At 35.6% G+C, this 15387-nt stretch overlaps 1 protein-coding gene across 1 annotated transcript in view; it reads right to left on the bottom strand.

Annotated features, from left to right (window-relative positions):
* The window catches only part of FNDC3B (fibronectin type III domain containing 3B), a 176960-nt gene that overhangs the window by 40045 nt on the left and 121528 nt on the right, over positions 1 to 15387 (bottom strand). Inside the window, exons 14-20 of the mRNA XM_072408114.1 lie at positions 14137 to 14223; positions 13123 to 13261; positions 11438 to 11509; positions 8745 to 8863; positions 7843 to 7948; positions 6465 to 6637; positions 975 to 1088 (exon numbers count right to left, since the gene is read on the bottom strand). Of these exons, the coding sequence (XP_072264215.1) occupies positions 975 to 1088; positions 6465 to 6637; positions 7843 to 7948; positions 8745 to 8863; positions 11438 to 11509; positions 13123 to 13261; positions 14137 to 14223 (810 nt within the window). The remainder of the gene's footprint in view (positions 1 to 974; positions 1089 to 6464; positions 6638 to 7842; positions 7949 to 8744; positions 8864 to 11437; positions 11510 to 13122; positions 13262 to 14136; positions 14224 to 15387) is intronic.

Here is a 15387-nt window from a genome sequence, read left to right as displayed (position 1 = left end):
AGACGTCCCTGCTTGCTCCCTGAAACTGTGCCAGATGTCTGTGGGTGCTGCGAGAAGAAGGCTCTGTGTGTGGAGGGAAGTATAAAAAAAAAAATCTGGGATTTTCTAAAATCCGACACTCCTCAGGTCACCAGCTGTAATGAACAAAATAATAAGATAAAAAGAATAAATTCAGTCTAGTAATCTGAGCTAAAACAAACTACAATGACAAACTACCTTTAAATACAAAACACAGAAACATGGCTGAAAGTGTAAAAGTACAGACAACTAGAAGTGACTGTACATACCTGCATTAGCCTTAAAAAGCCTCTGGATATGGCTAAACGGTGCGCCATTTAGGCAGGCATTGCTCCAACCAATTCTTTACATTTAAGCTTGGCCACCCCTTCTTGGCTCATGCACATGGTTAATAAGTCAGTAAGTACGCCTATCATAGTAAGGGGCCATTGACATTATAAATGTATATAATGGTATTGAATCGGTCGAATTTATAATAACGGCACATCACACCTTCAAACTAAGCCTGGCCATAAAACATTACCATTGCTTCAAACATGAAAAAGTGTGCAAACAAAATTGAACAAGAACAGTTAGCAAAAAAATAAGTTTGGTTCTATTTTAAACCACAGCTCCAAAAAACTTGCAGGCATGCCCTAACTATCCCTGCTCTTTCCTCTTATCATCTTACTACTTATACTGCAGTTCAACTAACCAGCTCCAAGCTCAGTTTCTCCTTCTGCTAATTTGAGTTCTGATTTACAGGCTCTGCAGGAACTTTAACAGAGTTTCCAAACATGGCTGCATTGTCAAAATGCTAAATGAAAGGCCGACAAATATCCTGAGCATATGTTAAGTCATAGCAATGATTTACCTTCTGTGTCATCAGTAATAACATTGTAAAGGGAGGGCTTCAATAAGGGGCTGGATTTCTGACGACACCAACATTTTCTTATAAAGGCACACACTTATCTTACCTCCCAGTTTATATGTACACATGTGTCAGAGAGGAATGTCAGAACTGGAGGCCTGCACTGAGCGGGTGGTCCTGCTGCAGTCGTGACTTCTGTAGTGTCTGAATAAGGTCCATACTAAAAAAAAATATATAAGTGAGTTCCATTCACTGATTAATTAAAAGGATTGCTAAAAGCTATGGTTATGGATTTATCATATGTTTAAAAAAAAACACAAAATTGAAAAGCATTTTATCTAGTGCATTCTCTCTAATGCATACCAAAAGGTTTTCACATATTTGCTGTCACCTTTATTATAATAAATTATTGCTACAGGGTTCAGGTAAGGGTTTTTAAATGGAAAGATAAAGCACTGTGCATGCAAACAACTGACTGTTAAAGAGAATAAGGCATATCAATTCATTGAAACTGTATTCTTTTACAAAGGTTTTTATTAAGATGATAAAGAACATACAAATAAAAAAGCCAACAAATATATTGTCAAAAGAACATATAGTCCTTAAAAACAGTAATCCAACATTTTACAAAATAAACACTGATAGCTGTTAGCTTCACAGCATTGGCATAAAATAATAAAAACACTAGAACAAAAATAGAAAAAATGACAATTAAAAAAACAAACACACATGGTTTAAAAAGAAAAAAAAAAAAAAAAAAAAGAGGGAGGTCAAAGAAAAAGGAGATGACCTGTTGTGAAGGAGAGAACGAGTTCTCGGAGAAGGCAGATAATAATCCAACCAAGGTTGCCAGATTGCCAAAAACTTGTCATGAGTATCGGTAACAATAGCTGTGATTTTCTCAATAACCATAGTACCATGGATTAGATTTTTAATTTCTAAAAAATTTAAAACCCGAAGATTTCCATGCAGATGCGATAGTTTGTTTAGTAGACATAAAAATATGAGTGATAAGAATACAAGGGTTTTCTATCAACATTAGTAAAAGGACACTAAAATAGAGCATGTTGAAGTTAATTCCCAATACTGAATAAATCATGTGGTATACCCTTATCCATAATCTAGATACTTTAGGGCAAAGCCACCAGATATGACCCATAGTGCCTTTCACATTACATCCTCCAAAGCAATTTGGTGACGAAGAGGGAACTACATGTGCTATTCTAGCAGGATTGAGATATCATCTCATTGGGACTTTATAAGAATTTTCTAAAACAACCACGTTCCTTGAACTTTTGCCTGCGACAAGGTGGCGGTACCCTCTTCTGAGAAAACGATAGAAAGTTCCTTTTCCAATGCTGACAAATACATCAAAGGTTTAATAAATCATGTGCTAACAATGGATGTATAAAGAAAGGAGATAGCTCCTACCAGAACAGGTTTATCTCTACATATGCATTTCAACATATTTATGGTTAAAGGAAACGGAAACCTTTTAAACAAACTATAAAGAATTTGTAGATAATAGAAAAGTTCTTGGTTAGGAATATCATATTTCTCTTTTAAATAAGAAAAAGAATGTATCCCTAAGCCGGAGATCATAGAACCAACTGTAGTAAGATTCTGTTAAATCCACCAACTAAAATCCAGTTTATTAATAATACCTAGTCGTAATAGGGGATTATCAAATATACCTATCAGTGGACGACGTCCACTAATAAGCTTTGCCTGATTCCTAACTGAATCCCAGATCTGTAACATATGGACCAGAAATGGGCTCATAGTCTTAGACCTAGGGGACGGGAGTCCCCAGATTAAACTAACTACAGAGCTGGAATCAACAAGGGTCATTTCGATCAAAGCCCATAGTGGAAAGTCTTTGTTATAAATAGAAAAAAGAGGGGCTATTTGGGATGCTTTGTAGTACATATATAAATGAGGCACTCCAAGACCCCTCGCTAATTTAGGACAAAAAAGGACATGCTTACTAATACGAGAAAGCCCAGACTTCCAAATAAACCTCAACGCTTTATTCTGAAGGGTTTGGCAAATCCTTTACGGAAAACGTATTGGGAAGATCTGCATTGGGTACAGGAGTTTGGGCAAAAAAGTCATCTTGATATTCCAAGACTGCAAAAGGCCACAAAGAGATTTAATTAAAGGTACATAAATAGCTTTATATAACGCTACATGATCAGCGACAATCTGAATGCCTAGATAAGGTAACTGTTTCGAAGGACTTCCAAATCTGCCATAGATAATGACATATTCAGTGCCAAAGACTTCGAAGAAATACCTTTAAGCCCTAAAATATTTTCATAACAAGTGAGAATCTTTAATATTGAGGGTAATGAAACATGAGGAGAAGTGACATATAACAAAATGTCGTCTGCAAATAATTAAATTTTATGGGCATATTGTGATATTTGGAGTCCTGGAATATCATCACTCTCTAATCATCATCACTGTTTAATAACTGATGCAAGGGGCTCCAAAGCCAGTACAAAAAGTAACGGATAACGGACACCCCTGCCTAGTGCCTCGAGCAATATCATAAGGTTTGGACGCATAACCACAGTACTTAACTGAAGCCGTAGGACAAGAGTATTTAGCATTATTCCAAGAAATAAATTCCTTACCCAAATTCTACTTATGCAAAACTAAACTTAAGTATTGTCAAGATATCGAATCGAAGGCCTTGCTCATATCACATTCAAACACCAGTTACCAGAAGAAGACCTAGAAACAAATGAATTGCACACCAAAAGCACTGGATCATGATCCAACCAGGCCACTGTCAATATGCAAGATTCAGTTACCTGTGGTAGGAAAGTTCTAGAAACAAATATATGGTCTATACGAGAGTGAGAGTCATGTGGGTAGGAATAGTAAATAAAATCCTTTGCCACAGGATGACATTCCCTCCATACATCTGTCACTGCCAAATCACTAAATAAAGAACAAAAAAGAGTGTACCCTGTATATAAGTGTTTACAATAGTAAACAAATAGGAGAAAAAAGGTATCGGCTTCGTGTTAGGGGCATAATAAGTACATATGGTTATTTTGTTATCTAAAATAGAACCGACCAATATCAGATATCGACCTTGCAGGTCAGAAATTTGCTTATGGCAAATAAAGGGGGTCTTTTTATGTATTGCTAATAACACACATTTTTTTAACCAAGGCATTGGATTGATAAAATTGAGGATAAGAATGATGTAAATATTTCAATTTAGACATAGAAGAAATATGGGTTTACTGCAGACATGCAATGTTAAATTTTTGGGATCTCAGATAATTAAAGATAGTAGACTGTTTATTAAGGGAATTCATTCCCTGGACATTTAAAGTTACAACCTTAAGTGCCATCTGGAACACTCAACAAACAAAATACAATATATACCAACGTGGTGGATAACAGGACATGGGGAAAAAAAAACAAAAAACAAATATCATGAGAATAAAAAGAAGACAAAATTAAAAAAATAAAAAACACCAAGACATTGACAAAAAAACATGAAGATTTTGAAACATAGAAAAAACATAGAAAGTCCATGTGAAGGGAGGTACCATAGTGCATCATGGCTAATTCTTAGTTTCCAAAAAAAAAACAATACCACAAAGATCAGCGAAAATAAGGGAAACATATATCACCTTGGGCAAAGGTAATAGTAGGGCATTGACCACCCAAAATCATAAACTGGAACATACATCAAAAAGTACCAACTAAAGCAATTAGCACAGAACAAAATAGGCAAATGTATGGCATATAAAGCCTGTTAGAAATAAAATCCTAAAAAGGCTGTAAAAAGCTGAGGATCAAAATTCAGCCATCAGCCACTTTACAAAAAGATTGGGATTGAAGGTGTTTTAAAGCCTTGGAACGAGACACTTCCTGAGAATTGAATGTCTTCGGTGACGCAGCTTGGCGGGCAGAAGTAGGCATCGCTTGTGGTGATCTTGGAGATTGAGAAGCACTATCCATAAGGATAAGTCCAAAAGATATTTCCGCAAATCAGCCACTGTAACCACGGAATAGGGACACATTGTTATCTTGTAGAATACGCAGATATGGCTTTAAGGCTCTCTGTTTTTGAATGGTGGATTGAGCTAGGTCCGCAAAAACTTGATAAGTGAAATCTTGATAACTTAGAGAATCTTTAGTATGGGCCATTTGTAGGATCAGTTCTTTTGTACGGTAATGATGAAATTTAATGATGACATCCCCAGGGGGGTCTTCAGTAGGTTTACGAGATAAGGCCCTATAGATCCTATCCATTTCAAGACGTTCAGATGGAATGTCAGGTACTAAAGCACCAAGTAATGCTGTAACCACTCCATTGAGATCTATAACAATTTCGGGATGCCTCTAATTCTGAGATTATCTCTTATCTTATCTTGCTCGTGCCCCTGCAATACTGTTGTCACATCATCAAAACGATCCTCCAGAGCCGCTGGTCGGCGTCCTAAATCTTTAATTTCCTTTAGTAATACTGAGGAAAGTTTTTTTATTTGCCAGGGATATGTCATCCCTTATAATTTTTTAATCTTGCCAAGTAAGCAAGCGCTCACCTAATTCTGCAGAAGACAGGTCAGAGGGGAATAGGTGCTGGCTACTCTCTGTCAGCGATAATTCATCCAGGGGATCTCTGGCTAAGTCGTCATTACCAGGAGGATCTGGCATAATCTTCGTGTACAGGCCGCGCTGGGACCTGGGTGTCTAGTAAGACCATTTTGCGGACTTGCCCGACAGACTCATGATCTCTGGAGACTCCTCGGATGCCCCGGAAGGCGAGAAGATATACGGTGAGTTGGTAGCTAGCGTCTGCACTACGCTGGAGAGGTCAATATGCCCGAGGTGCGCGGAGCTGGATTAACAAGCCGCCAATTCGGTCCGCTGTGCGCATGCGCACGCCTTTGAAACTGTATTCACTGCAATTATGTAATATTGAATTCTTATAGGTTACTATGCTTTACAGCATAATGCTGTAGCTCAAACATGACGTTTAATCACTTTTAAAGACATGGTTTTTCATTGTAGTTTCATATAAAACTTAGGTCATAAAACAAAGCCAGGTATTGCTTCACCTTAACATTAGAAAACATAAGATTGCATGCTATAATACAATGCTTTGCGTTTGCTCTATAATCACCCTCATAAATATACAATACATTCATAATTTTTGATCTTGGGAAATCCAAATCTCAAAATCTATTTGTACTCAAGATCCACTATTAGCAGACATCACCAAAAACAAAGCAACCAGGGTCATCCCAGCTGTTGTAGGACTGAAGGTACTTTGGTAGGAAAGTCTGCCATAATTAGCAAGTATGCATTTTTATATTATGGCAAAACTATAGGTGCCAGAAGTGAAATTTACATTCCCTTAATTCACACTTCAGGTTTATCAACATTTTTTTACATCTGGATGTAACAAATCTTCTGAATAAAAAGTCCATGTTAAAAATGCAGAAAAAAAAAACATCATGAACCATTCAAAGTAACAACTGTGTATAATAATGCCACTGGGTAAAATATAAGAGATGATATCTGACACATGAATCTGCATTATTCATAAAACAAATTCACTTACTCCTCCATCATTCAAGGCTCGTACTCTGAATTGATAAGTGCTTCCAGGAAGCAGATCTCTAACTGTACATTCCAAATCACTTCCATGGTAGACCTCAGTGGTATGTTCTCCAGGCACACCGAGTTCTAAGCTGTATTCTGATACCTGACACTCTGATCCCATCACAGGGGGATCTGGGGAGAAAGCATAGTGTTTATGTAAATCACACTTTATAATGAAAAAAATGCATGGTATAATTATACAGGTGACAGGTTTCAAAAATGTAATAAGGTCTACTGGGACATGAGCCACAGTGCCACATTGACCTTTATGTCTTAGCATTGTATCCGGATGTTAATTAAAAATGAATATGGCAAAATTACTACAACTGGAATTTAGTAAAAGAATGATAAAGGAGCACAGTGTTTTCCTATATAATCATGGTGTTCAACAATGTGTAAACACAGTAGAAGCCCTTAAAAACAGATATGTAAAAGAGTAGGAGGGAGGAGGTCCATTGTCTTTTATTTAATATTTTGTCCCAATATTACATGAAATAAAAAAGCAAACCTAGAGGCCTAAATAAAATAATTATACACTGAGCATGTGTGTCATTCCCATTCTTTAAATATTATTATAGTGCAGCCCTACCTCTTAGTAAATTATTTTTTTTGGCTATCTACTTGTATTCTCTCCAAGGTATAGAAGAAAAATCAGAGCAAGTATAAAGCTAGCATAATTCCTGCCTAAAATTTGGGAACTGCTATCAGAGATTTATAAAAAAAAGATGTTTACAGGTTACATGAAAAAGGTTAATATTTTATTAAATGACAATTTTAGGCTATGTACACATGTCAGATGATTCTCACCGGATACAAATGGTCAGGCTCGTCTCAGGGGAGAATCTGACATGTTTACAGTGGTGGCCCGACGTCATTCATAGATGCATGCCAAGTCCTGTGTACAGCACTGCTTCTTCTGTCAACCACTCATTTGTACATAGACACCCCTCCATGGAAGATTTTGCCAATTAGAAGATTGTTTCAAGTGACAAAAATTGAACACATGCACGCAGCTTTGCTCACCTACAGTACCTAGACAAAATTTGGGTGATAGTGCACATACACATATCGGAGTTTGGAAATGGAGAGTCTTAAAAGTGCCCATTTCTTTCTGGGGTTTTTTAAATGGTTGATATAACAGTATAAAATCAAATTTTAATTTCCCTTGCTTAGTAGTAGTGTTTATTAGTTCTTCTATTTGTGGCTTCTGTTAATACTTAAGTCTAGGCACTCTATAAAAAGACCAGACCCGGCTACCCAAGGGACGCTAGATGTTGTGGAGATAATAAACACATAGAAAATAAAAAATGTAAAATAGAAGTCCTGCAGGTATTTACCCCATTGTAAATTTACTTCTTTGTGCTTTGGATTGCCTACCACTCTTGGTGCTTGACAGGGACCTGGTGCTACACATAATGTGCGAATAGGCTGACTTTCAGAACACTGTGAAAAAAAACATTGTTAGAGATTACATAACAGATAAAGACACCATTTAGGCAAACTAGTCACTAAATTCCAAGGAGAACAGGGCATTATGGGTATTGTTTAGCACAGAACATGATTTTACTAGTTATCAATATTGACAAACAATAAGCTTCGGCCTTTTGTGAACATTGAAAAAGGAAGAATGAAAGTACATGATGGCTTTTATAATTTTTAGGTTAACCATTGATTAGCTGCAGGAAAACAGAACTGTATTTTATAAAGTAGTTACCTTTAACTGAATTCCAGGCAAAAAAGCAAAACACATCATTTGGATAAATATAACCAAAGGGAATCCTGTCAATCCATTTTTCAGATTTACACAACCCTGACACATACCACAACTGGGCAGATGATACAGCATTACCTCTGTTACTTTTTTAGACTATATAAGAAATACAATGGTGTCTTCTCCCTGCTTCAGCATGCCAACTGGACCGTGAAGGAGCAGCATGAAGCTGATGGAACTATCTGTTTATTCTCCCCCCTCCTAATATCATGTTTTTATCAGTACAAGTAGCATACCATAATGGCTCCCATGTGTTTTCTCACCTAGTCTAAGTGCTGAAATTGAGAATATTTAAAGGATCATACAAAGCCAAATTTCAACTCACATGTTAGGTATACATTGTATGTATAATGCAATGATTTTCTGGTAAAATGTACACTTTGATAACATGTTTAGGTCATTGGTGTCTCAAAATCATACAAAACCAAATGTCACAATAAAGTAAACATTATGCTGAGATCAGCCTACCTGACTGTGTCCCCCTGTGCTGATAGAGCACACACGGAGCTTGTATAAAGTGCCTGGCTTCAAGTCATTGCAGGTATATTCTGTTTCAGATCCACTATATGCCACCTTCCACTGCGATGCTAAATACATGTAAAAATGAATCATTATCATACAATTACTCCAATAACTAGGCATTAAAATTAACAGAGGATAGGGGGCAACAATAATTACAATGTAAAACACTGCTGAGATTATGCCATGGCAACACAAAGCTTTGTTGCAGAAAGTATGGAAACAGGCATAGTTTACCAGTAATGTGTGTGGACCCTGGCTGTTGAGGACTAGAGTGGGACAGCCATGGCCTAGTAAAAAATCAAGGATTTCTTTTCAGAGTTAAATGACTTAAAAATATAGGTATTAAAAGAGCAGGAAATCGTCAGTTAAGATTTTTGTACGGACATTTGCCTTCAGTCTACACAACTATAGTGACTGTTTAGCAATGTAGCTTGGATACCTGAAGGTTTAAAAAGGATTTTTAGGGAAACTATTCTATGTCTATTTATTGTCATTGTGATGTTTGAAAGCAAACAAGCAAGCAAGAGATCACTCAACTGGTGTCTGCTATTAGCCAATGTATTTGCCCAATTTTGTTGCTTATTGAGCCTAAAGTATACCTAAACCATAGAAAATAAAAGGACAAGTGTCAGCAGTCCAGAACAGGAGGAAACCCCCAAGGGTAAACTTGCTGCTCTCCATAGATGTACAGTAAATGAACACCGTCATTGTACAAAATTACATTTTGCTTCTTACTTAGGTGTCTGTGAGATACAATAAGGAGTCAGGTGCCTGAAAAACATAATTCCAACGCAAATGACTAGGTAGGATGAATAGTACCCATCAAATGTGCAATGCAAAAAAAATGTTGGACCCTGAAATGTCTGATTAGGATATGGCAAAAGTAGTGACAGGATGGAGCATAGAATCTCACATCACTAAAGGAAAGCACACCCAGTGCTAAGTGTGTCAAAATCTGTAAGTATACCACATCCTTCAACGTTATGCCAAAATCTTTCTGTCAACACAACTAGATTTATTTTTCTTTAAATACTATGTTAGTACAGTTGTGCTCTTAAGTCAGAAAAAAGAATAAAGGAGTGGAAACCCTTTGTGTGTAAATTTAAAAGCACCTAAAGAGATTTTTTTTTTCTCTAAAATACCCTAAATAGCGTTAATATAGGCTAGGACACAGTTAACAAGCAAACCGGAGTCATTTGGACTGACATAAAAAAAAGGCTAAAATTCACCATTTGTCAAGTAAAATGGAAGAATGATGATTGATAAAGCTTTTGTCTTTGTCTCTTTCTCTCTTTAAAACTGCCCAGCACATTTTGTAATTAATTGGTTTCTAACTAGACATATCAAAACATCCAAAGCACAAGATGACATTCCTCACATTAATTTCAGTAAGGCAGTATTTAATAGCAACATCCACATATCCATTGATAAAGCACGTCTTTCTGCTCTGTTCAGTTTACATTTAATTTTATTTTCCATGAAGTAAAACCTAAACAGAGAACAGACTCCTGATGACCTGTTTCTAGGAATTCATTAGTGGTGCACTAGCAATAGTAACAGTGTAATTGGTAGAAGTGACTATCACTCAGTATTCAATTCTGACAATACTGATTCTCTTCTGTTTGTGCAATGCTCCCTGACATCACCCTGTTCTTTACTGCGCTTTTAAATTAATGAGTAAAAATGAATATATACTGCCCATGAAGCAGCTCTTTAACTTAAATGATCTCAGATAAGCCAGCACTTCTCTATATTCCCAAAGCTGACAATTCAGATAGCTTTACATCTATTTAAAATAAAATATAGCAGTTGATATTTTAATTTAAAATCACCAAAAGTTATTGAATTACAATAACCCTAAATGTTGTAATTTTTTTGTTGTCTTGCATTATAGCATTATTATTTAAAAAATATGTCCACTTATGTTTTAGTATGCAGCTAATGTGAAATTTGGGGCTATATGCCTAGTCTATTTGACATTCAGATAACAAATAGACATGAAGGTAGACCTGGAGTACACCTATTTGCAGTAATTAAGTGCAAAATATTTAGATTTACAGATCCTTAATAAAATACTAAAAACAAATGTATTGTAATCTTTTCTACCTTGTTGGAAATAAATTCCTTCAACATTCCTTCAAAACTTCAGTTTATAGTGCAAAAAGCTTGGAAGTGTGTTAGGATTGGATTGCTAGAATCTGTTTAAATATTATTATTGTACAGAGTAAGTCTAATAAAGGCAGCAGCAGATTTATCATTAGTAACAATAGGCCTGTGCCCCTTTGCCGCAGAGTCAATGCAGTGGCATTTCCCTGTAAAGCACCATGGCACAGTTTTTTCCCCATGTTAAGTAGAAATACAGTCATCACACATAAGCTCATTTACACATTGTTGCTCATGTCCACATGTAGCTTTAAAAATAAATTCACTTGTCTAATAAAAGAACATAGGACTGTAGTTCATAAACATCTTTGACATCTACCTTGATTGCATACTTTGCACACTACCAGATTATATTTCAAACAATGTATAAAGCTGTTTTTTTTCTTTGTCCCTTGTCTATTCTTGATAAATACAATATACCTGTACCTGAAAAATGTTACTAGAAGTATAATTGGAGTCCCTGCAGTAAAACACACCTTCAAACGTCCCTTCAGAAATCTCCAAAAGGTATTTCAGTATTTCTGAGCCACCATTGTCCTCAGGAGCATCTGAAAGAAGCACATTGATTTGAAGTTCAGCTCTTTCTGAACATTAGATAGATAGAAAAGATAATCTTAGGAAAGCCCTACATATTTGAAAAGCTAGACATTTCTGCTATAAGCAAAAATGTTATACTAAAAAGTGTTCATAGGCAACAGCAAAGGAAGGCATGATTCAAGAAATTTTTATTATCTTGTATGTAAATAGCCCTGACATAATACACAAAGCTTTATAAAGTAATTTTTAAGTCATTGTACAAATTCTTTAACTTTGTAAGGGGCCAATGTACCTTTTATTTTACCCATGCCATTTTTAAAAGTAAAGCACAAGACAAACAGAGGGTTTTTTTTTATAGGCAATAAAGACCTATAATAGCCCCTCTGTCTGTCTTATCCTGTATTTTTGATACATTTTTTCGGGGTTGGCATCTACCCCTCTAGGGGTGACTTGTTGTATATCGTATCATACAACAGGGACTTAAAAAACATGATACCCCCTTTTGATTTTTACGTGTCATTTTAAGCTTACAAGCAGCGCTGTCCTCTTCCTTGGTGAAATAAATCTAATCTTAACCATTGCTAAGCTAGTAGTGATATTGTAAAAAATACTTCTAACCAACATTTATTTTATTAGAATGGAGCATTGGTCTGAATCCAATCTGTGATCGTTTTAAACAAGGAAATTAAGTAAAACACAGCCAAGCACATATTTTGGTATCTTTATGTAGGGAGTGACAGGACATGAAATTAATTCAGTCTTCGCAGTTGGAATATGAGGGATGTATGGCTTTACTGAAAATTACAAGACATGCAGGTTTATTTGTGATTGACTTTTTTCTTCTATGATCGCCTATGACAATATTCTGCCAAAGGATTCAAAGTTCAAAGCTTTGTGTGGCTGGTTGTTTTATGAATTTGTCTATTGCACCAATATGAGTGCCAGAGATATTTGGCACCCCTAACTTGGAAATCTAAAGACTTCCATCATATGCCCACACTGCATTTTTTTATCACTTTTATCACAGGATTACTGCACATGTAACAGCCAGCATTTCAAAAACACCAAAGGGTTTTGTTTGGAAAAAGAATGGTGAATGTGGGCCTATGCAGGCAAAATGCACCCTTGATCTTAAGCAAATGCTTTGAACATTTAAAACTGTTTGTAAAATTTTAGCACAAGTCGTACTTGAAAAAAGACAAATAACTTGCAATTTAAACCTTTCTTTATAAATTTATTTATTTTACCATTTCATTTTTTTTTAGAATAGAATTGCTCTCCAAACCAGAATGTCAATCCACCATAAAATGATTGTGCTTGTCTTATCTATGAGCATGATAAGAATGGTGTCTGTCTGAATACCAATGAGACCCTATTCCATTCATTTCACCAGAGACATCCCGTGCAGTAACAGACATTTATTAAAATGCCACATTCGTCTTTATCAATGTGCAGTTCTATTTATTGTTAAAGAACTATAGAAGAGATATTGCTGGAGCTATTGCAACAAACACAAAAAAACTTTAAATGCTACATTAACTTATACATTCACTTGTTTATACCAGAGCAGAATTCATAAATAAGGGTGTTGAAAAAATAACAATTCATTCAATACCATACTTACCCCACTGAACAGTGAAGGCATGCGCAGTGACGGCGCCCGTTATTACAGGTCGAGAAGGGGGTCCAGGCCGATCTGGACTTGTTGTGCAGACCAGTACTTCACTTGGACTACTACTTCCTTCAACATTGGAGGCAATAAGCTGTAACAAGGAAAACCGAGGATAATTAGTTTAAACACATTTTTTTTTCAAATTTTAGTTAAAAAGTTTGTAATGAACATTTTCTTAAAGCAGTTTTCTTAAAATAAATAACTATAATAAAAGAAAGTATACACACATTTACTAAAGAGCGAAGACTGAATCAAGCCCAAAACCTTCCACATTGTTCTGTTTTCTTGACATAAATATCATTGTCATATGAAAATGCCATTTACTTAGAAGCCCATTTTTTCTAAAATGTTATTACATACAGAACAACAATGTATACAAATACAAAATAAGTCATTGGTGAACTGTTTGGTCTAGTTTAATGTTCACATATGAAGCCTTAATATGTAATGATGATCATATTGCAAAGAGCTGGGGAGCATGTATAACAGACATTTTTATTTACATGTGACTTGAGCAATGTGTTTTCTTCATAAATCATTGTGCCTTTCAACCAGGCCAAATATAAGGGGAAGCCACTTAAACTTGTGTGAATTGCAGTAGACACAGCCTTTTCAGTATGAATGCATTGAACGAGTTATTTAGTTCTTTAGATCTATTATTTCCCTTTAAGCTAGTGCTAATAATGTAATTTTAAAGTGACTTATTTAACAATATCTAAAAACAGGAAACAAAGTATAACGAATTTCAGTTTTTTTGTAGCATTCTTGTAATCTGGCCTGTTTTTGAGGGAGTACTGGTCTTTATTCAGAAATCATGATGCCAATAATTATAACATTTATTATCTGTATATAAGAGAGCTGATAACTGGGCTCCTTGAAATAAGCAAGATCTAACACATTTACAGCATAGAAGAAAATGAACAGAACATCACCCCCTGCTGGCAAATAGTAGCAATTGAGGTTTACCCTAAATTTGTATTGTGTGCTTCTTTGGAGATTATTCACAGTACATGTTAATTCTTCTCCAGTGTACGCAGGTTGAAATACACTGTCCTAAAATCATAAAATAACAAAAGATGCAGAAAGTCAAGGCAGGGATTTTTCACATTTGATTCAGAGTGTAAGAGTGCTAATCAGGTAACAGATGGTAAAACGGGAGGCAATAAAGAACAGACAGAAGATAGACAAACAGGGATGAAGAATAGCACGAATAAAGGATGCTGGTAAACAGAAGGACATTAAGACGGAGGAAAGGAGTGGTTACCTAAATAACATTATAGAACACCTTTACAATACCATATGCACGTGCAAACAAAAATTCAATACTGTGCCACAATTATGTTTTTCTGGAAGACTGACACAACTGCAGCCCTTGGAGCTGATGAGTCCTTGGTTGTTACTGGTGATGAAACATTATGTTAACATCACTCATTTTTATAAGCTGAAAGTGTAAAATGAATTCAATACAAAATATTAATTATGTCTATAAAAGAAATCTGCTGAAGACTATTGTATTATTTAAGCTGCTACAGTGTGGTCAGTGATTAGCATTGATACTTGCTAAGTATTCAATATTATAACTTGAAAGTAGCAAATCTAGAATGCGAACTTACTTGTTTTGACTGGTAGTAGTAATTCAAATCAGTAAATGTATCTTTGACAGAGAGTGTTGATTAAACTAAAGGCATTCACATATTTAGGATAAGAAGATTGGCATCTTAAACTTATAATCTTGTTCTTATATAAACAATACAAATAGCTAAATATTATCTTACAATGCATAGCTGATCATTTTGCCAGATTCCAAGAATTAAAGAACAATGTCCACATTTAGATTCCATTGGAGCAATCCTTTCATTTAGCATTATTTTTAGGAGACTCTATAGTAAGCAATAATACAAAGGTAAACTCTGCAGTGCTACAACTCCAACTATCAATCAATTAATAAAGCCCCAAAGAAAAAACAGTACTTTCAGCTATGGGACACCCAAAGATTGCACCTTGCTGCCCAGAGTGTTCACTTCTATTATAGCCAACTATGAGGCCTTAATGCAGACACATAAGTAACCTATAGGAGTGATGACTTTTAGAAAATTCAAACACTCGCATGTATTTTGGGGCCCTGGGAGGTCAACAAGAACATGTGCAGGTAACTTATGGTACCTACATAGCCATCTATACTTTAGCTTGCTTTCTGTCCACCAAGTACAGAGTCAT

The sequence above is a fragment of the Pyxicephalus adspersus genome, chromosome 4, assembly GCF_032062135.1.
Source record: "Pyxicephalus adspersus chromosome 4, UCB_Pads_2.0, whole genome shotgun sequence".
Classification (NCBI taxonomy): Eukaryota; Metazoa; Chordata; class Amphibia; order Anura; family Pyxicephalidae; genus Pyxicephalus; species Pyxicephalus adspersus.
The sequence above is the reverse complement of the archived record's forward strand: the minus strand, read 5'-3'. Positions and strand labels throughout refer to the sequence as shown.